The 19,831-nt window shown below is 38.5% G+C and overlaps 12 protein-coding genes and 1 non-coding gene across 13 annotated transcripts; 6 read left to right on the forward strand and 7 right to left on the reverse strand.

The window, feature by feature from the left end:
* Positions 1-215: 215 nt before the first annotated feature.
* Positions 216-2,631, reverse strand: SOCG_03027 (decaprenyl diphosphate synthase subunit 2 Dlp1). The gene has a single exon (XM_013161517.1). It carries the CDS (start codon positions 2,365-2,367, stop codon positions 1,480-1,482), a length of 888 nt encoding a protein of 295 aa, XP_013016971.1. The 5' UTR covers positions 2,368-2,631; the 3' UTR covers positions 216-1,479.
* SOCG_03026 (Pot1 associated protein Poz1) lies at positions 318-2,681 on the forward strand. The gene is made up of 3 exons (XM_013161516.1): positions 318-655; positions 695-1,038; positions 1,079-2,681. Exons 1-3 carry the CDS (start codon positions 550-552, stop codon positions 1,331-1,333), a joined length of 705 nt encoding a protein of 234 aa, XP_013016970.1. The 5' UTR covers positions 318-549; the 3' UTR covers positions 1,334-2,681.
* Positions 2,596-3,824, reverse strand: SOCG_03028 (ubiquinone biosynthesis protein Coq9). The gene has a single exon (XM_013161518.1). It carries the CDS (start codon positions 3,614-3,616, stop codon positions 2,873-2,875), a length of 744 nt encoding a protein of 247 aa, XP_013016972.1. The 5' UTR covers positions 3,617-3,824; the 3' UTR covers positions 2,596-2,872.
* On the forward strand, positions 3,808-5,120 carry SOCG_03029 (uncharacterized protein). The gene is made up of 6 exons (XM_013161519.1): positions 3,808-4,039; positions 4,138-4,159; positions 4,231-4,288; positions 4,385-4,414; positions 4,474-4,578; positions 4,626-5,120. Exons 1-6 carry the CDS (start codon positions 4,011-4,013, stop codon positions 4,694-4,696), a joined length of 315 nt encoding a protein of 104 aa, XP_013016973.1. The 5' UTR covers positions 3,808-4,010; the 3' UTR covers positions 4,697-5,120.
* A 155-nt stretch (positions 5,121-5,275) lies between these two features.
* Positions 5,276-10,204, forward strand: SOCG_03030 (vacuolar carboxypeptidase Y). The gene has a single exon (XM_013161520.1). It carries the CDS (start codon positions 5,509-5,511, stop codon positions 7,840-7,842), a length of 2,334 nt encoding a protein of 777 aa, XP_013016974.1. The 5' UTR covers positions 5,276-5,508; the 3' UTR covers positions 7,843-10,204.
* SOCG_03031 (NADH/NADPH dependent indole-3-acetaldehyde reductase AKR3C2) lies at positions 8,042-9,365 on the reverse strand. The gene has a single exon (XM_013161521.1). The coding sequence runs from the start codon at positions 9,093-9,095 to the stop codon at positions 8,253-8,255; it is 843 nt and encodes a 280-aa protein (XP_013016975.1). The 5' UTR covers positions 9,096-9,365; the 3' UTR covers positions 8,042-8,252.
* On the forward strand, positions 9,584-9,662 carry SOCG_16112. The gene has a single exon. It is a non-coding gene; the product is annotated as a tRNA-Leu (tRNA).
* SOCG_03032 (sphingosine hydroxylase) lies at positions 9,880-11,741 on the reverse strand. Its single transcript, XM_013161522.1, has 2 exons — positions 11,393-11,741; positions 9,880-11,308 (listed from the first exon to the last, which is right to left on the reverse strand). Exons 1-2 carry the CDS (start codon positions 11,445-11,447, stop codon positions 10,311-10,313), a joined length of 1,053 nt encoding a protein of 350 aa, XP_013016976.1. The 5' UTR covers positions 11,448-11,741; the 3' UTR covers positions 9,880-10,310.
* Positions 11,713-14,548, forward strand: SOCG_03033 (RNA-binding protein Rsd1). The gene is made up of 7 exons (XM_013161523.1): positions 11,713-12,233; positions 12,351-13,105; positions 13,156-13,293; positions 13,336-13,509; positions 13,555-13,881; positions 13,932-14,003; positions 14,060-14,548. The coding sequence occupies exons 1-7, from the start codon at positions 12,183-12,185 to the stop codon at positions 14,316-14,318; spliced, it is 1,776 nt and encodes a 591-aa protein (XP_013016977.1). The 5' UTR covers positions 11,713-12,182; the 3' UTR covers positions 14,319-14,548.
* A 225-nt stretch (positions 14,549-14,773) lies between these two features.
* On the forward strand, positions 14,774-15,764 carry SOCG_03034 (histone H2A beta). Its single transcript, XM_013161524.1, has one exon. The coding sequence runs from the start codon at positions 14,910-14,912 to the stop codon at positions 15,303-15,305; it is 396 nt and encodes a 131-aa protein (XP_013016978.1). The 5' UTR covers positions 14,774-14,909; the 3' UTR covers positions 15,306-15,764.
* Positions 15,765-15,769: 5 nt separating this feature from the next.
* Positions 15,770-17,216, reverse strand: SOCG_03035 (citrate transporter). Its single transcript, XM_013161525.1, has one exon. It carries the CDS (start codon positions 16,800-16,802, stop codon positions 15,924-15,926), a length of 879 nt encoding a protein of 292 aa, XP_013016979.1. The 5' UTR covers positions 16,803-17,216; the 3' UTR covers positions 15,770-15,923.
* A 421-nt stretch (positions 17,217-17,637) lies between these two features.
* SOCG_03036 (ureidoglycolate hydrolase) lies at positions 17,638-18,207 on the reverse strand (the record flags this gene model as incomplete). The annotated part of the gene is made up of 1 exon (XM_013161526.1): positions 17,638-18,207. The coding sequence occupies one exon, from the start codon at positions 18,205-18,207 to the stop codon at positions 17,638-17,640; it is 570 nt and encodes a 189-aa protein (XP_013016980.1).
* A 407-nt stretch (positions 18,208-18,614) lies between these two features.
* Positions 18,615-19,580, reverse strand: SOCG_03037 (chitin deacetylase Cda1; the record flags this gene model as incomplete). The annotated part of the gene is made up of 1 exon (XM_013161527.1): positions 18,615-19,580. One exon carries the CDS (start codon positions 19,578-19,580, stop codon positions 18,615-18,617), a length of 966 nt encoding a protein of 321 aa, XP_013016981.1.
* Between the last annotated feature and the right edge of the window lie 251 nt (positions 19,581-19,831).

Here is a 19,831-nt window from a genome sequence, read left to right on the forward strand (position 1 = left end):
TATTTCCCAAAAATCAATTATGCGTATATTCAAATAACTAGTCCTCCAAAATCGTTTAAGAAAGGAATAAGATATGTATATGTACAAAAAAAAAGCTACGGGAAAGCCCAAATAGAATGAATTTCCATACATATGTAAATATATCTAGATTGTTTACAATTCCTATACCCTGCGATACGATGTGGTACAAATTAGGAATGAGTATATAAATAAAAGCGATTTTGATATATAGAACGTGGAAAAGAATATTTATTCTAGATATAATAATTTAGGTAGACTTTTGAAATGAGAGTCGAGTTCGTCTTTCGTTTATTTTTATTTTTATTTTTTTTTAATAATAAAGAATTCGTCTAGCGTCTTAGATATTACACTTTTGTCAGTAATGAATACAACCCAGGAAACGGTTCTCCTATAGAAAGACCCATATATGGAAAGAAATGCTTTCTCATCGAACAGAAACTTACTATTGATCTTTTTTTCTTGAATTTGAAAAGTAAGAAGGATTTGATCTATAGTGTCTTTATAAACACAAAGGTCGTAAATCGAATCATGATACACCATAGTCAAATAGCAGCTACCTTTAAATCTTTGGAGGCCTTTTTTCTTTCTGAAAATCATTTTCAAGAGACCAGTGAGAATGCAGCGATCGTACAAGGTAACAAATTTCAGACTCCTTAGAAAATTAACAAGAAAGCTTGTCTAGAGAATCTGGGTACATGTGAGTCTTTAGAATATGTTCCTGTACCATTATTTATGAATATGGCCTTCCTTGACCATTGCTTTGCATTAAAAGTTAGAACCCTTCCAGACATGAATGAAGACTTGAATCTGACACTTTCGCAAGCTATACTATGGGATACAGACCTTATCAGTAGATCTTTACACATACTAGCCTGTATTGAAGAGGAGAGACTGGAATGTTTTCGTTCCTTGACTTCCTCTCTCAATAAGAACGATGAGCGTTATGCCCGAGAATGCAATTTGAACGATGAAGCTACCAAACTATATGTTGTGGCTAAGACTGGGATTATACGTTGGGTATGAAAAAGAAGAGAAATACAAACTGACACGAGAATAGATGTCATTTCACCTTTTGGAACAGAGGCAGGTTGATTTTTCAGCACTATCAAAGTTTCTAGACGAATGGTACATGGATAATCCATCCGAAAAGAAGGTATTAGAAAAGATTGCATCCTTATATGAGGATAAAAGGTTCCAAAAAGTCCAAAGTTTTCAATCCCAAATGCCGTGGGTAAAAATTCATAGCATCCTTGGACGCTATCTACTATGTACGAAACTAGAATTAGAGTTATTTCATGGTTACAATTTGTAGCAACCAAATTGTTTCATTTATGAATGCTTGATGGTTTTTTTACGAGTATAAAATGCCTTGAATTAAAGAGACTTCAACAGACACCGACCGTTTTTCTCATCCATGACCATATCTGAAACCATTGGACAATATTTCTAGATAAATTTTTATGCAATTGATACTCGGTCAGCAATTTCAATTAATGCTTGCTTAGCTTCCACGTCTGGGAAGACAGTCAATGCATCTTTAGCTTTTTTTTGATAATCATTTAGAACTTCCAGTTTCTTCATCTTCAAGTCCATCTTCTCCGGTAAATCTTCATGCGCTACATGCATAGATAGACCCAAGAACCTTCCATAGGTAAAACATGCTTTATTTATATGTGCTGAGGCATTATTTAGAATGCTAGCGGATAAACAAGCTTTTGCCGGTAGAAATGCCGACTGAAGTAAAAGCATCCGTTCATTTGCTTGCATATCTGCAGGTGATGACCCTGCCTTCATGAAGTGTCCTTCCACTAGGTTTGCAATAGCAGAGGCCATTAATTCTGTTACAGCATTACTTTCTAGGTGCGAAAGATCAACGGAAGCTTTTCCTAATAAATAATCACCAACCAATGTTGCCAATTTCAGCTCTTCAGTGCTTTGGTCTTCTCGGATATTGATATGGATAAGATTAGCGGCATGAATTAATTCTGTAACACGTGACAATTGCTTGTATCTCTGAAACATTTGCTGACTTGTATCACCTTCCACTCTTGAAGCTCGTGACATTAATAAAACTAAAAGCGGATGAAAAAACTGGGTGTCTGAACGTTTATACGGTTCGGTAATTCGATCTAGTAGCGGGTTGTTTCCAGTCCAAGAATTGAGTTGTTTATTTAAAGATTGCATTTCCTCAGTCAGAACGCTAAGAAGATCTGCATGCCATCTGGAATCTCTTGAGAGTACTCCGACGGCCTTCAGCAGAACGGATGCCCAAGAACCGCTCTTGCTCGCAGAGAAGTAAGAAGATATTAAAGAAGGGTTTCGTAATATATGAAGTGGTAGCCCCATATCGGAAGGTTAATGCTGTCTTAAGCAAGAGAAACGACTATGTCTTCAAAAAGGGTCGGAGCCGTGTGTGGGGTGAAGATCTTTTGAGAGTGATTAAATGCCAGCAGAATAATAACCAAAAAGAATACTGAATAACCTATATCTTCAAATAAAGATTGTTTTTCTATACATTCAAGTCATTATCGTTGTATTCAAGTAACTGCTACCTCAAACTACAGACGCAAATACCAGACGAGAATATGCTAACACGTATATAAAAAATACGCGAATTACTTTGCATCATTAATGTGATTTTATTTATTAATAAATAATTAACAGAATGAATTGATTTACATATGATACATTCTTGTAATCAATTCAGTACTCTTAATTCTTCTACCATAAAAATAAAATCACCAAAACAAGATAGCCAAACAACATTTAGTAAGATAATCCTTTTTTTTTTTTTTTATAGTAATTTACTTTGAAACTAAACTCAAAAGTCAACACCGCATTACTATCTAACTCAAATACCTCGAGAACGAAGGATTGATCGAATGGCATTCAATTGGAAGGAACCCCATTCCAAAAAATCTTCACGAAGATTATTCAAGGCCTTGGCATGTTGAACTCTATGTTGAACAAAATCATAAGTAGCTTGAAAATTGGGCGAGTTATCTTTCGTCATAAACAATTCGGATGCACTGTAGATGGCTGACACGACAGCACGCTTTGTATACCAGTGGAAATCAGCAGATTTATCTTGGGCAAGATAAAGTATTTCGTCTGAAAGATCTGCCAAAGACTTAATCGATGAGGGAAGATTGGAAGGGGCTACACACGTTGCAATCATCTGTGGCAGGTGTTCCATAACATCTCGGTTTGCTTGGAGACGAGACCAAATCAAATGAGTTACTTTTTCAGTAGTATTTTGCATCAAAGTAAGATGATTCTTCTGTTCTCTTAAAGCATAACGTTGTTGTAATAGAAAGTATGAAATGAGGTTCATAGAACCAGAGGGAAAAAGTGCTGTAGGAAGATTGCTATACCCAAGTGAGCGACCACCCATTTTTATGGCTTCTTCAGAGAAGCCAAGTTGAGGGACATGCTCCAAAGCATGCTTTAAAATCTGAGCTTTCTTACCGGAAATTGGGGGACGAGTCTCCAAGGTAGCACTTTGGTAATTACGCTTAGCAATTATAAGCGGAAAAGTATAGAATAAAGAATTGGGTAATTGCGAAATTCTTTGAACTCCTCTGGAAACAAACATCACGAAAGAATGCGAATACCCTTAGGATAAACGATGACACAAAATAACGGAATCTTTATTGAGAAAACGGTAACAATATCTTCTTTCTGAAAAAGAAACAATCTAATAGTATTCCTCTTCTCTTCTGGTAAAATTAGGATGGTGGAAAGGGCAAGGACAATATGGGGGATCACACTAAACGCTTTCCTCAGTGACTCTACAAAACAGCTACTTTTAGACTTACAGTTGGGATACTGACAATAAAGAGAGAATAAACAGCAGTTGTTTACTTTTTTCTATCTATAAAACATTCAGGGTTTTCAATTTTCTTTCTTCGCCGACATCAATTAGCAAGTTCTTATATAGTTCGTTCCATCATTCCTCTTTCCTTAAGGCTTCTGATAAATCAATCAAAATGACTCCTCCACCATCTGAGGTACATATGTATGTTTTGTTTTTCCCCAAAACCAACTGATGCTGGATTATACCTAACAAGAGCATTAAAAACACGATTCAGTCTTGTACTAACGCCATTCTTTTAGTATACTACTGATTCAACAAAGTGTAATGTGAATAATCGTTTCCTTTTTTATGATCTTAATTTTCAAATTTTGCTAATAATCTTTTGGGTATAGTCTGATCCAAAAACTCGAATTTGGAGTGACCATTGCAGTATACGGTCAGCCATAGAATGTATGTAAACTGATATTCCAGAAAAATAGTGGACGCTTTTTCTTTTTTTTTCTTTTTTTTTTTTTTTTTGATTTACTCGTGCTAACACATTCACAGACATATTAGGTGTTTATTCTACAGGTCAAGGTAATTCGTCTCCATTAGAAGTGTTAGTTGTTGGCCAAACTAACGTCAAATATCATTAGAACACCCAATTCAAGATACATTGGATATCTCTCATTTCTATGGTTTTTTTGACGAAATTTACGATTGCGTGCCTTTGGTCTATGACCGTCATTTTCGTGCTTACAGTATGTGAAGTTTTATCTTTTGTATTAAGGTATTCTAATACCCCCAGTTCCTCATGATAAGCAATGGTTACTCTTTCAAGCCCAAGAGTATATGAAGGCAAACAAGCCTATCGTTTAAAAAGTCGAATTTGGTGCTGTGAGTGTAATTTTCGTTGAAATACTATTATTTCTTTATTTACTGAGCATCATCCGTCATTGTTTTCATATTCCATTTTTTTATTATTTGTGGTAACTCTCGTTTGGAAAAGCCGAATTCCAAGGGCCAAAAATCTTATAACCTTCGCTAAATTGTTTTTGGTATAGATGGATAATGTTATTTCTTCTTTTTTTTGTTTTATGAAAAGTGACAGATAAGGCATATGTGTGGTGAGAATGATCGCTGGAAAGCCCAAGACGGTTTTCTTTTCATAAAATCTGTTTTACATGGCTTTTATGAACAATAAAATAGATAGGGAGATAATTGTACTAGTTTAATACATCAAGGCTCTAAATGCCATTCATCAATTAGCGAATAAGCAATTTAGCATTTTTACGATTTTCCATTTTGTCTCAAAGTAGCTTATATCATTTTGTTTTCTAAAGTAATTGTAGAAACTGCGCTATTCTGCGATTATGTACCCTAGAGTAGATAACAGCTATCGCATGATGATACTTAATTTGTATGCTGCATGCGTCATAAAGGCTTATCGAACTTACAAACACCTGCTCCGGGCCTAAGGAACTTACCTTTTACCATCCACCATTCACTTTAGTAAGCAAACGTTACAGTTAGCTAGATTGTAGTTTAATACGAGAAGGAGGTTTTTGAGTTCTATTGCTAGGTTCTCTTTGCTTTCTTGAACTTCAATTGGTGGTTTTGAAAACCCAAGACAACACTGCGTTTAAATACATTCTTTTTCAGATTTATTCTATTTTCTCGCTCTTACGATCATGCAACTTCAACAATCTTTCCTCTACTTTTTACTTACCTGTGCAGCTTCTGCTCAGTTTATGGGTAAAATAAATTATGAACAAGCTGGCGGGGATTTCGCAATTGTTGATGAAAGGATCGGTGAAACTCATGCCTCTGAAGCTGTAAGACCCGAGAATGGGAATTCTTTAAATCCTGTTCATGTCCCGTCTACGGAAGGAATCAACCATCCTTCGGTAAAAGACAAGATGGGAGGTATGTTCCGCCCGGCTTTGGACTTCATTCGGGACATGGCTGATCGCGTCGACGACATTTTTGAAGATGTCGAAGACGATTTGGATGAAATGGTAGATTCTATCAAACATAAGGACATTAAAAACAAGAAAAAACCTTGCCCTTGCAAAGACCGTAAAGCAAATGGCATGGATTCCAAAGATAAACATATGAAGGAGGACGATGAGGCTTTCTTTTCAAAATATCCTGAAGAAAAGCAAGAGGATCGTGATCAGAAGAGGAAGCATAAGAAACCTCTTCATAAGAAAAAGAAGATGGGTCATTCCTCTTCTCCTGAACAGACCGAAGGTGTTAATAAGAAGCATCATAAATCCAAAGAGGAGAAGAATGACTCTAAAAAGGAAGAGGATGAATTCGATGGCATCCAACGCGATATCCTCATCTTAGAAGCCTTTGGTGAACTTATGCAAAATGGCAATGTTGATAACATCTCTGAGGAGTTTGCTAGCTTCTTAGAAGCCCTTGACATTGAATATTTTGGTAATATGCCTGTTCACATAGCAAAGGAAGTACCAGAAGAGCAAAAGAAGACTTCCTTCAAGGAAGACGGTATCTGGAATTTGAATGATCTTACACCTGAGCAATTTGCTTACCTCGAAATGCTTAAGGCTGCCAACATCGATCCTGAAACTGCATTTGAACATTCTCCTTCCGAATCTCATAATTCCAAGGGAAACAAGGAGAAGGAAGGTGTCTACTTTATCGAGCAGGAAAATGGTGAGCATGTAAAAATGAAGGCTTTCCCAGACCATACGTTACGTATTAAGAAGTCAAACCCCGAATCTCTTGGTATTGACACTGTCAAACAAGAAACCGGTTACCTTGATGTCGATGATGACAGACATCTATTCTTTTGGTTCTTTGAGTCGCGCAACGATCCTGTAAACGACCCGGTGGTTCTATGGTTGAATGGTGGCCCAGGCTGTTCTTCTATGACTGGTTTATTTTTGGAATTAGGGCCTTCTCGCATCAATGTTGAAACGCTGAAGCCCGAATATAATCCTCATAGCTGGAACTCCAATGCTTCCGTTATCTTCCTCGATCAGCCTGTCGGTGCTGGTTTTAGCAATGGTGATGGATCTGTTCTGGACACAATTACTGCCGGTAAAGATGTGTATGCCTTCTTAACCTTGTTCTTTGCCAAGTTCCCCCAATATGCTCATCTTCCATTTCATATCACTGGTGAATCTTATGCTGGTCACTACATTCCTCAATTCGCGAAAGAAATTATCGAACATAACCAAGGTGCTAATGACTTTGTTGCTACCGGCTATGAACACCTTAAATCCTTCATCAACTTGAAGAGTGTTGCAATTGGTAATGGTCTTACTGATCCTCTTGTCCAATACTACTATTATGGAAAAATGGCCTGTGAAAGCCCATACGGCCCAATCATGCCTCAGGAGCAGTGCGACCGTTTGACTGATGCTTACGGTACTTGCTCGAAGTTGACTGCCGCTTGCTATCAAACCGGTTTCACACCCATCTGCGTTGGTGCTTCTCTCTACTGCAACAACGCTATGATGGGTCCTTTCCAACAGACTGGTTTGAACGTCTATGACATCCGTGAACAATGCCGTGACCCTGAAAGCTTGTGCTATCCCGAAGTTACAGCTATTGAAAAGTACTTGAATCAAGAAGAAGTTATTGAAGCTCTTGGTGTTGAACAAGGTTTCAAGGGTTGCAATACTCAAGTTAACATCGGCTTCTTGTTTAAGGGTGACTGGATGCGTAAGACATTCCGTGATGATGTTACTGTAATTTTGGAAGCTGGCCTGCCTGTTCTTATCTATGCTGGTGATGCTGACTACATCTGCAACTATATGGGTAATGAAGCCTGGACTGATGCTTTGGAATGGAGTGGACATAGAGAATTCTATGAGTCTAACTTGGTTCCTTGGAGCCCTGCTGGGTCTGAAGCTGGCCGTGGTAAGACCTACAAGAACTTTTCTTACCTCCGTATATATGAAGCTGGTCACATGGTACCTTTCAACCAGCCTGAGGTTAGTCTCGAGATGTTGAACCAATGGTTAGATGGTCGTCTTCATTTTTCTGCTTAAGTTTGATATGAAGTTATGTTGTACACTGCAATAATCATCTAATTTTTCCGATATGTTCGTGATGATTGTTTTATATTTGCTTTAATGTCTGTAATTTTTCTAATTACGTTTAATGAATGCTATTGCTTTTGTCATCATTAAGTTAATCATTTGCTTTAGTAAATTGAATCTACTAAAAATACGAAAAACGAAAATAGGTAGCAAATAGATGTTCCAGTAAAGCAATATAAAACAATTAGCTACGTTACATGAAGCGATTGGAAGGCGCTGATTGAATAAAGTAAGGGCATAATAAGATTCATTTCATTATATTGTTCAAAATCAGCATAAAATAAACATTCAGAAAATTAAATCAGAAGAGCAATGTCACTTGCAGCAAATCAAGGGAATAGTTAATCAATCACAATCGTCTAAAGATATAGTAATGGTCTACTGGATTCTTCTCCAGCTTCGGTGAGAGCATCTATGTCTGCTTGTTCAAGCTTTACCGTCTTGTAAGTCAGATAGTCCTTCATGCGTTCTACTTTGGATGTAGTGGTAACGGGGGCAACACCTTGGCTACTGGACCAAGCTAACAGTATCAAAGAATCGGAAACATTGTATTTCTCGGCAAGGGACTTGGCAAGTTTGCTAACTGGTCCTTCAGGTTCCTTTGTAAGGGGACGAAGAGAACTGTAGCCTTCGACAAGAATATTCTTGCTTCTACAGTAATCAAGGAGAGACTTTGAGCGTGTGAAAACCTGAGGATGGAATTCTATTTGATTGACGCGCGGGGGTATCTTGGCAGTCTCCATTAATTTCTCCAGATCCTCTACGTAGAAATTTGAAACACCAATAGCATGAAGTCGGCCTTGACCAAGTTCAGTTTCCATTGCTTCCCAGCCCTTCGAGAGGGGAATCTTTTTCTCATAAAAGAACCTGGGAGCATGAAGCAAGTAAAGATCTAGGTAGTCAAGTCCAAGTTTCTTGAGAGAAGTGCTCAAGGCCGCTGGAATATCTTCAATACCGCGCGAAACCTTTGACGTAATGAATAATTTTTCGCGTGGTACTTTGAGATCTTTAAGGGCAGCACCGACTTCTTCCTCATTTCCGTAAATCTCAGCGCAGTCAATATGAGTAAATCCATTTTCGATAGCCTTTTTCACGGAATCTACAGTTTCTGTCTGAAATTTAGAGTTATCCTTTTTGTATAATGCCGTACCCACACCATAGGCGGGAAACGGAATGTTAGGACCCAAAGCAGCAATCAACATTTTCCGTCGGTTAATTCACACTTGAACAGAGAAAAAAAAGGGAAGAAAATGAAACTCGTAAAAATGGTCAATCGTCTTTCAAAAGAAGTTATTATAAATCCACACTCGTGTATTAAACTAAGGTGAAGCTGACTCGAATTAGTTTAATGTTTGTTAATCTCTCTAACAAACAACAGAAAAGTATATAGAATCCAAAAACAATGCTCTTCCTACAGTATGGTTCTTGTCAGAAGAACGAAACCGTCTTCTGCAAGTTAAACATCAAAGCTGATGTCATCTCTATGTGATAAGAACCCATTGACGTGAACAATTTGTGAGCTGTTGATTGTTTCTATGATATTAAATAACAGGATGCTATTCCTAAATGCATTGCACACATACTCTACCTGAATTTTACTTTTATTTCATTCAAGCTCTTTTCTACTTTTAGAAAATAAACCATTTAAAGTTGGTATAGTAATGTATTATTTGCTAAGGAAGCATCAAACGGAAGGGTGTCCGAGTGGTTATGGAGCTAGTTTAAGGCACTAGTGCGAAAGCTCGTGGGTTCGAGTCCCACCCCTTTCAGTATCTTTTTTGATTGTTTTTTGAAGCTCTTATTTTTGCAGAATCGTGGCCACAGTAAATCCTTCAAAGTTCACTGCTAGCCACGTAGACTAGCAAGAAGAAGAAGGTAAATATTGTTTATAGATGATTTCGTTTTTTTAACAATGGTATTCCTCTTTAGGTTGCGTTACTTACGGTTACAATACAACTACTCGTCTTTTGTGAATTAATACGGTTAATGAATATTATTCTTTTAATATACTTACTGAGGAAGAACCTGATAAACTTCATACAATAACTCAATCAATAATAATAAGGACAAAAACAAAAACAGGAGGGTTTCGCAGACCTTGCTCAGGAAGGATTTTTAAAAATCAATGCTCTCACCCGCGGAAACCGTAAATAGAACACTAAGAATAATTTAATTAGGCCACCAGGCGGTAGTAAAACGTACAAAAAGAGGGAATCAATGAATAACGAAAAGCTGTTTTGATTGGTAAAATAATGACATAGGAAAATAATCCACCCGGCGATTATCATACAAGATAATAAGTCATTACTGTCCAAAGACTTAAAATTACATTGTACTGCTGCGTTGGCACAATAACCAACACAGAGGATAGCTTAGCTCTCAAACAAGAAGCCCACTCTATAAAACAAAGATTTTGCTTACTTAGCTTTGACGGTGTCAGCAGGGGCTGCTTGAGTACTCAAAGAGGGTCCAATAGTCCCAAATACGCGGTCCCAAAATGCACTGGTGACTCCAAAGGCGGTTTTGTAATCCTTGTAGTGGTGGTCCAAGTGCCATGTCTTCAATTGAGTGAAGTATCCTTGAGGCAAGCGCTTATGATGCAAAAAGTAGTGAGTCAAGTCATAGCAGACATAACCAAAGACACCACCAGAAAAGCCAGCAATGGCCAAATGGTAAGGGAAGAACAAACGAACCAAACGGTACCAAGGCGTAGCAAAGATTATGAAAAGAGCCGGAGGCATAACGAGGCGATATCTGTCAGCTGGCAAGAAATGATGAACACCGTGGAATAAAAAGTGGAGAGTAAGAAATACGGGATGATCAGGGGTATACTCATCCAAGTGAAATAGACAACGATGCATAAAGTATTCCACGATGGTCCAGACACCAATGCCGACGAAAAACATTAACAAGGCGACAGGAAATGGAAGAACCGTACAAGACTCCATAAAGAAATAGGTAATGCAAGGGATCCAAATCATAGGAATCACATACCAAGGAGTCTTACTAAATGGTTCCAAGAAATTACCAAACAAAGGAGCTGAACCGCTTCCATTGTAGTGACGTGGTCGATGAACTTGGTCCAAATACACTTCTTTAGACATATTGCTAAAAAGAATCTGGGGCAACATAGGTTTCTTCAAATCCAAAAATCGATTCTTTTCATAATCCTTGTCGAGATTGGTAGGCTTAACAACAAAATCGTTACCATAACCGTCACCAATGTTTTGATCGACTAGATCACTAAACTCTTTATTTTTGACGGGTTTCGAGTCACTTTCCAAAAGTGCACGAAGTGTCAGTGAGTCTTTCTGATTGCCACTACCATTGCTCTTGACAAGGTCACCAACATCCTTCGCTTGATAGCGATGGACAACTTCGGCATATTCAGGCCTAGCCAAAACTCCGTTGGTTACTAAAAGTTATATTAGTATGCAAAGTCAATAGAGTCAGAGGCATTCAGAAACACAATGCTTCTTTTCCTGTTAATACCACATACCATCATACTCAACACCATCTGATAAGATGATACAGGGATTAGGTAAATTAATCATGATGCAAGAAATCCAAGTGCAAGTTTTGGAGAAAACGAGTTTTCACTAAAAGATTAAGTATCTTTCCTTTTTTATAAATGTCCTCTGCGGTACAATCCAACTTTTAGTGGCAAGACCTTTATAAATTGGCTGACGATATAAACAAGAAGAATGAAGCCAATTTAATTTTCTTTTTGAAAATTATAGGAACTAAAAATAAAGTACTCGTGAATTTACGAATACTGCTTCAATTGGTAATATTGCAGAATTTTGCAGACGGCAGGATAAGTATAGCTATAAGTACTGTGTTTTAAATCATAGCCCCCGGCGGTCAAATGGGTAAGGGAGGGGCATTTACAAAAATCAGGTTATTATCATCGTTAAACTTCATCGGAAGCTAAGTTACCGATGAAGATTACAAATGCGGTAAACTGGATCCGTTTTCGCCTCCAATCTGGACGCACAACTGTCAAGAACATCAGAAGCAAAGAGTTCACTGGATTCCGGTTTCAGTATATTAACAGTGTTTTTATTGTTTTATATAAACTATATTTTGCCATTTCACTCAATTTTTCGAGTTGTTTCATCTCTTTTATTGCTGACATTCAGCAATTGCTTTGGAATCATTTACATTCGTCGTTTTCATCTTTTCATTGATTGCTTGGATTCTATTACGTTTTTCTCTTTTTGAGAGTCCGTTCTTTCTTCTAATCGGTTTGTTTTACATCAAGTTTTGTTTCAAAGTCTGTTTCCAAAATGTATCTAGATGCAGAAGCCTTGGCAGAGGCTCCGTTTCGTAAGCAAGAGGTATGATAATTTAAATACTTATACTTATACGTATAAGTATGAATCTTCCACAAGTTCTTTAAACGGACTGTGTGGATGTCCTTAACAAAATTTGGATAACTAACTTCTTTACTCCAGAACTCTTCTGAATCCACTAATTCACAACAGCAACCTGTCTCATCTGTATCTTCAAATGTACAAGAGAGTCATCCGGCTACCTCCGCTCCTAATCCTCCAAACCGTGAGCCCAATGGCGTACTGTCGACATCTGTTTCCAGTTCCCATAAAACTTATCGGGATCATGGCAATGATGGTCGCTTAACACCTCCTCCTGTTTCAATGGGCTATCGCTACAGCGAAAGCAGATCTCGCCCAGCTCATTCATCAGATGAACGTGAAGTGGAGCGACCTCGCCGTTCTACTCACCGTACCTCAAGTCCAGTTTCCAGAAGAGGTAGTTCTTACTCACGATCTCCTTCTCCAGGAACTACCCGTCGCTATCGCTCTCCTGATGGCGTGCGCGATAGAAGCCCTCGATCACGTAGGCGGTACTCGCGCAGCGATCGTTCTTATCGCCGATACGAGGAAAGCTCTCAGAGTCCTCCTCGCTATTCTAGCAGGCGCAATCGTTACCGCGAAGAGCATCGTCCTCGTCGACGGGATGACGACGACGAGCATGAGCGCCGAAGTCGCCGTCGTGATCGCAGTAGAGGAAGAACTCGGGCTCGTGATCCCTCTCCCATAAATGATGACGACCTTGATAGACGTACCGTTTTTGTTTCTCAATTAGCAAATAGATTAACTACTAGGGAATTATACGACTTTTTCGAAAATGCCGGTCCTGTTCGTGATGCTCAGATCGTCCGAGACAAAGTTAGCGGCCGCTCCAAAGGGTATGGCAAAGTGAACTTCACTTTTATTTTTTTATTAACACTTTTTTTAGTGTTGCATATGTAGAATTTCGGGACGAGGACTCTGTTCAGCATGCGCTTTCTCTCTCAGGAAAGCGTCTTTTAGGTATTCCTGTCATTGTTCAGCTCACAGAAGCCGAGAAAAACCGTAAAGCTCGCGAAGCAGCAGAGTATGTTATTTCATTAAGTGTTCAGTAGCTAACTATTTTCAGGACGACACGGGCAGCAAATGCGGAAATTCCTTTTCACAGATTATGTATTGCTAATATTCACTTCAACCTTAGTGATGAAGATGTAAAAGCCATTTTCGAGCCGTTTGGTGAGATTGAACTTGTTCGTTTGCAGCGAGATGACCAAAATAGAAGCAAAGGTTTTGGCTATATACAGTATGAGATTATGGTCTGATTTTCAATTTACTAACATATGTTTAGATACCGAGATCCAAAGTGTGCACGAAATGCGCTTGAAAAAATGAATGGGTTTGATTTAGCTGGAAGAAACATGCGGGTTTGTTTAGGCAATGATAAGTTTACTACGGAAACAACTAGTTCCATGTTGAGACGATTTGATGACATGATGAATCGAACTGAACACTCTCATTCTCGTCAAGGACGGGGACGCCAGACTTCCTTCTCAACATCTAGGGCTTTGTCTCCAGAAGCAGAACCTTTGTCTCCTAGTGATGAGGAGGGTCGTACAATTTCACGTGACGAGCTTATGAAAAAGCTTGCACGAACTGATGATACTACCCCTGTCCCGTATGTCTATTTACCAAGGATTAGTTTCAGAAGCACTAACAATCGTATAGAATGACGGAAGTTCAGCCCGATCCAAGCCGATATCGATCTGTTATTCTGAAAAATATGTTTGATCCTAAAGAGTAAGTGTAAATCTTGCTGTATTGTCGTAATATGTTCTCCTAACACTTTTTTCTAGGGAAACTTCTGCTACATGGGTAGAGGAACTTGAACAAGACGTTCGTGAAGAATGTGAAAATAAATATGGAAGAGTAATGCACATCACCGTAGTACCAACTGATGCCGGTGAAATCTTTGTCAAGTTTAAGACACCCGAAGAATGTGAAAAAGCAGTTCTTGGTCTTCACCAGAGATGGTTTGGTGGCCGCAATATTATAGCCTCCAAAATTTCTGAGGCTGATTATAATGTCAGGTTTCCTGATGCTAAACATGTTTAGGTGGTCAATACCCTGTTTGGACAGTGAACAAAAGTCGCTATATAATGATTGAAGAGCATGAAATTTACGAAGTGGTCTTAAACGTGATGAAAGGAGAATAATATATTAAAAGACTAATCAAACGCTACTTTGTCTTTTTGGTGCGGATAAAGAATAGACATACATAGTCAAAGCCGTCGTTGTTTACACTATAATTTAGAAAACTAATAAATAGAATATACGTTTGAAATAATTTACTTCTTTTCGCTGTTCATTTAAAGCGAGAGATGTTTATGCTAATGAACTATTGAATGAATGAGAGCCCATGCACAAGAGGCCTTTAACACACCAGAGCATTTGAATCATATTCTATGTTTTACGATGTGCATCATACACATCTTTGTTACAGTATCAGCATTAAGGAGACGCGGTACGTGTCATAATCACAGACTCGTGACGCGTAGCACATTTCATCAAAAACCCTAACCCCAACAACAGATACATATATATTTTGTCGCGCGACTTGCCCTTTCTATATATCAATAAAGAAGAATATATCTGTTTCGGATATCTTTTTTAATTCAAACAAATCAATTCATCTCAATAATTATAATGTCTGGAGGAAAATCTGGTGGTAAAGCAGCTGTTGCCAAGTCTGCTCAATCTCGTTCCGCCAAGGCTGGTTTGGCCTTCCCTGTCGGTCGTGTTCATCGTTTGTTGCGTAAGGGTAACTATGCTCAACGTGTTGGTGCTGGTGCTCCCGTTTATTTGGCTGCCGTTTTGGAATATTTGGCTGCTGAAATTCTCGAATTGGCTGGTAACGCCGCTCGTGACAACAAGAAGACTCGTATTATTCCCCGTCATCTTCAACTTGCTATCCGTAACGATGAAGAATTGAACAAGCTTTTGGGTCATGTCACCATTGCCCAAGGTGGTGTTGTTCCCAACATTAACGCCCATCTCTTGCCTAAGCAATCTGGCAAGGCTAACCCTAGTCAAGAGCTTTAAAAATATCTTACTAAGGTTGTTGGTTTGTTTTTGTTTGCCTTCTTGGATATCTTATTTTGACCCAATTCCCCTGCATGTTGGTCCTATGAGGTGTCACAATGCAAGGTCTTTGCTACGAGGCTTTGAGAATACCGGTTTCAGATGTGTGTGGCAAGCTTAAAGGACGAATGCGTTTTCGCTTGCAAAGTTTTTACGAACATCCGAAATCGATTCATGATAGCCACCTGTACATTAGTGCGTTTACAATCGTAAACTCTCTTTGAACCTCTATTTCAGTGAGAAGCGATCCTTGGAACATTTGCATTGTAATTTGAACATTTGTGTAGAGTTTCTTCTAATGGTTTTTCCTGTTTTTATTTTATAGCCTATGGCTTGGTCAGTTTTATTTGTCTAGGTGTAATTGTTTCTTGTTTAGTCGTTAATGAAAATATTCATGTCGAACTTTTGGTTTTGAAAATACTATATGTGTAAGAAAAATAGTAGATTAAAAAATTTGACTAAAGAACTTTGTATTTTAATTCTGAAAAATCATTTTGTTTATTGTGTGAGATTTGTACAAGTCAGATATCACATTATGATTAATTAAAACGAGGAAGCAAAAATTTGAGAGAAAATAAGTTAAAAAATCTGTAAAACGTCCATAACTTTTTCATAGACAGTAAAAACAATACCACCACTAAGAATCAATCGAGCCAAACGAGGGGTTGCGCCGGACCAGAAGCGTAATATACCATCCTGAGTAAATATCTTGTATGCACAATGAAAGCTATTCTTGTACTCTTGCTTAGCCGTTAAAGACTGCATGCGACTCTTAATAGTATCAATTGGCTGTGTGCAGTAGACGGTGATAATACCTGCTACAGAACCAACCAGAAAGGTAGACACCGTGCCAAGAGACTCGTCTGGAGGGAGTCGACTTTGAAGAGATTGCTTGATGCTGTTGTAAGCTGTGAAGCGAACACCAGAGTTTGTAGCTTGACGTGCTACTGTAGGAAGCAAACCACGATAGAAAGCTCGAATACCTCCGTCTTTGAGCATAGTTTTACAACCTTTCAAGAATCCATGGTACCGAGGCTTGGGCTTCTTTCCTTCATCAATAATAGAAGTTTTGATACTTTCGAAGGGTGTTAGCACAAGTGTAGACTCTGCAATTCCGGCACCTAAGCCGGCGAGTACTGTTCGAGGTCCAGATAAATTACCATTTTCATCTGCGAGGGTCTTTTTTATACTATCAAATGCGAAAAACCTAACAGCAGCTTTTAAAGAATTTCCAATGACTACTGTCGAGCAACCTTTGTACCATTCCAAGCCGAAACGCGGCAGCTTGTTTAAACCCTCAACTTTTCGATGCAGTTGAAAACGAGTCTTGGCAAATTCAGCAGGGTAGGTTATAGAAATCTCCACAGCACCAGCAATACCACCGGCTAAAATACTTTTTAACGGACCTGGATGATTTGCATTCACATTTTTGTTGTCTTTTTTTACCGTCGCACTCATTGTCTAACCGCGTTCGTTTCGTTATAAAACGAACCAATCGATATTAATTAAAATAAAGAATTAAAATCCTAAGGTGTGTGGATTACAATTTAATCTCTAGAAATCTGTTTTATTGAAACCACCCAAAAAGCCAGCAATGAATAGCAACGTATGTATTAAGTTTAAGAACAGTATAAAATTTCCTTTTATAGAATCAAATGGAATTAGGATCTAGAAATTTATTAGCGAGGAAGGGTGTTTTGGTCGGTTGACCAACTCATGAACTATCTAAGTAAGCGTATGTATCAATATACAACTTATAGGAAGAATATGCTCGATTCTTTTCAGATTTACTATTTTATTAGATTGATTAAAGATAATTTATCCTTAATTATCTTGTTTTTGATAAATTTAGCTATAGATGCTCAAAGCGAGACAACGTCGTTTCATTAGTACATTAATTTCAGTAGTTCATTATGTTCTAAGGATAGTAGACAACTTTCATCTATGGGAATTGAAAAACAATAGAAACGTATTATAGCAGTGTGAAGCATCAAATACTTTCACATGGAACTCTAAATGATTGCTATAATTCCTTGAGACTTGCAAAACCATTGAGCGTTCCATTCTATTTTCAGCATTTTAGATATGTCAATAAAAAAGACATAAATCCAAAAATACATTTCAGGCAAGCTGTAGGTATCGAACGGACAGTGAAAGTAAGATGTAAAGCTGTCTGGGTTTCTAGTACTTCTAATGCTCCCTCTTTTAACATATCAAATCCATCGTACTTCCTAAGGTAGATTATAATCTTCAACGTAATAAACATGAAATACATAAAAAAAATAGTCAAGCTTTAATCTCGCTTCACGTAGACATCCAAGGGCGAAGGAGCAGATTGAACCTGACAATCATCATTATCCACCCCATTCTCATAGTTGAATGCAGCTAGCATAGTGTCCTTTCCAATTGTAACCATCGGGGCATGCCAAACACCAGCGGCGTAAGTGACACCTTGACAGCCCTTAGCAACAAATGCTTCAACGCGTTCCCAGTCAGGTAACCCATCTGGTGAATTAGGAGCGACAGCAACAAGATAACTGCTTTCTTGAGCGTCCCTACAAAGTGGGATAAACGTCTGCGTCGTGTAAGGGTGTCTTTCCAAAACACTTATTTTAAACGCAGGTGATTCCTCATCCGCCGGGAAGACAGAAGGTTTGGTAGAAAAAAAATTCCATGTGGCTTTAGAGGAAGGAGTAGATGATTTTTTATAATAATTTTCGGATTCTGACACTCCAAGGTATTTCTTTGCTGTACCGGCGTTTGCTATTACCATCGGACCATTATCTTTTGGTTGAACAACTGTCCCATACGGAGCAAAGCTTTCAGGTGTAAATTGTTTAGAATACAGGACTTTCTGAACCATTGTAACGCACTTAGAAAAGCTTAAAAATATGGCTATTTCCAAACTAATTGTATATAGATAAATTTATAATCTTACAACAGGAAAAGATTAATGTAACAGAAACACTGATAGCTTTTGGAAAGTGGGTTCGCGATTGAAACAACAGCTGAACCTGTTCATTATCGGCACCGAAATGCCGGGTAGTAATCAAAGATGAAACAGGAACACATCGTCATTTTGTACAAGGATACGGAATACGGATCTCTGTAGCTCTTATTTATGCGGGCGATGTTATGAGCGGATTAAAAGAATTTCATTAAGGGCATAATAGCATCTATATAGTAAAATATAATTTAAGGATGAAAAAAATCCTTACAAATTCTAGATATGAACGCTTTTCTATCAAAGAAAGTGTTGTATTCATTCAATTATTGCTTTTGGTAAGGATGCTTGGAAGCCCAGGCATTAGCGATTTGTTCTCGAGTAGCAACCCAAACACCTTCTTTAGAAGTAATATGCTCCATCAACTTTTGTAAACCACGGAAACGACCTGGACGGCCAGTCATTCGACAGTGGAGACCAATGGTGATCATCTTGGGGGAGCCATCTCGACCCTCTTCGTACAATACATCAAAAGCATCTCGACAATAGGTAAAAAAATCTTCCCCATTACAGAACCCTGGAGCCACTGCAAACTTCATGTCATTAACATCAAGTGTGTACGGCACGACTAAAAGACCTTTGTCTTCCTTGTCGTTCGTTTCATCAGCCAACGGATCAGGAACCCAGTAAGGAAGGTCATCATTGTAATCGTCTGAATCAAAAGGCTGAGGTAAGCCAAGTTCGCGGTACACTTGGCAGACGATTTTACGAGTGCGGATACTAGCACGACCTGTATACCAGCTACGAGGAGGAGTATTAGTAGGGGAAGCCTTCTGGATACCCAGAATTGACTTCTTAACATGCTCATACTCCACTTCCTCTGGAACATTTTCGTAATTGATCCAACGGTAAGAGTGGGAACCTACTTCACAACCAGCTTCTTCCATGGCATGGACGACCGTAGGATTATTCTCTACTGCCTGACCAATTGCCCAACAAGTGAAAGGAACCTCATGTTTTTTGAACAAGTTCAGTATCCTCCAAAATCCACAGCGTGATCCATATTCAAAGCAGGATTCAATTGATCGCTCACGAACGGGACGATTGGGAAAAGGCATCAAACCGCCCTCTGTTAAAAATGTTTCAAATCCTTCATCACCGTACAAAAGGGAACGCTCACCACCTTCTTCGTAATTAACCACGAAGGAAACCGCGATTTTACTATTGTTTGGCCAGGGATTTTCATCCACAACTCGTCCAGCAGCTCCTACTAAGTCGCGTGTTTCATACATAGTCTTTTAAACTTATTATACTAAAAATGAAAATATACTCAAGCAAATCTTTCTTTGGTTACTTTTGAAGCAACGTGTTAATCTATTTGTGTGTTAATAATCCTCTTCATATGATATTCGCTCTCTTACCGACACTGAGTACTTTTTTCTTTGGGGTATTGGGAAACGGCGAGTCAAAGAATGCCTTCGTTCCTCTTTTCAAGATGAAACCTTTCCCCCTCCATTTAAAAAAGCCGATGTTGCCTATGCTA

The sequence above is a fragment of the Schizosaccharomyces octosporus genome (assembly GCF_000150505.1).
Source record: "Schizosaccharomyces octosporus yFS286 unplaced genomic scaffold supercont6.1, whole genome shotgun sequence".
NCBI lineage: Eukaryota > Fungi > Ascomycota > Schizosaccharomycetes > Schizosaccharomycetales > Schizosaccharomycetaceae > Schizosaccharomyces > Schizosaccharomyces octosporus.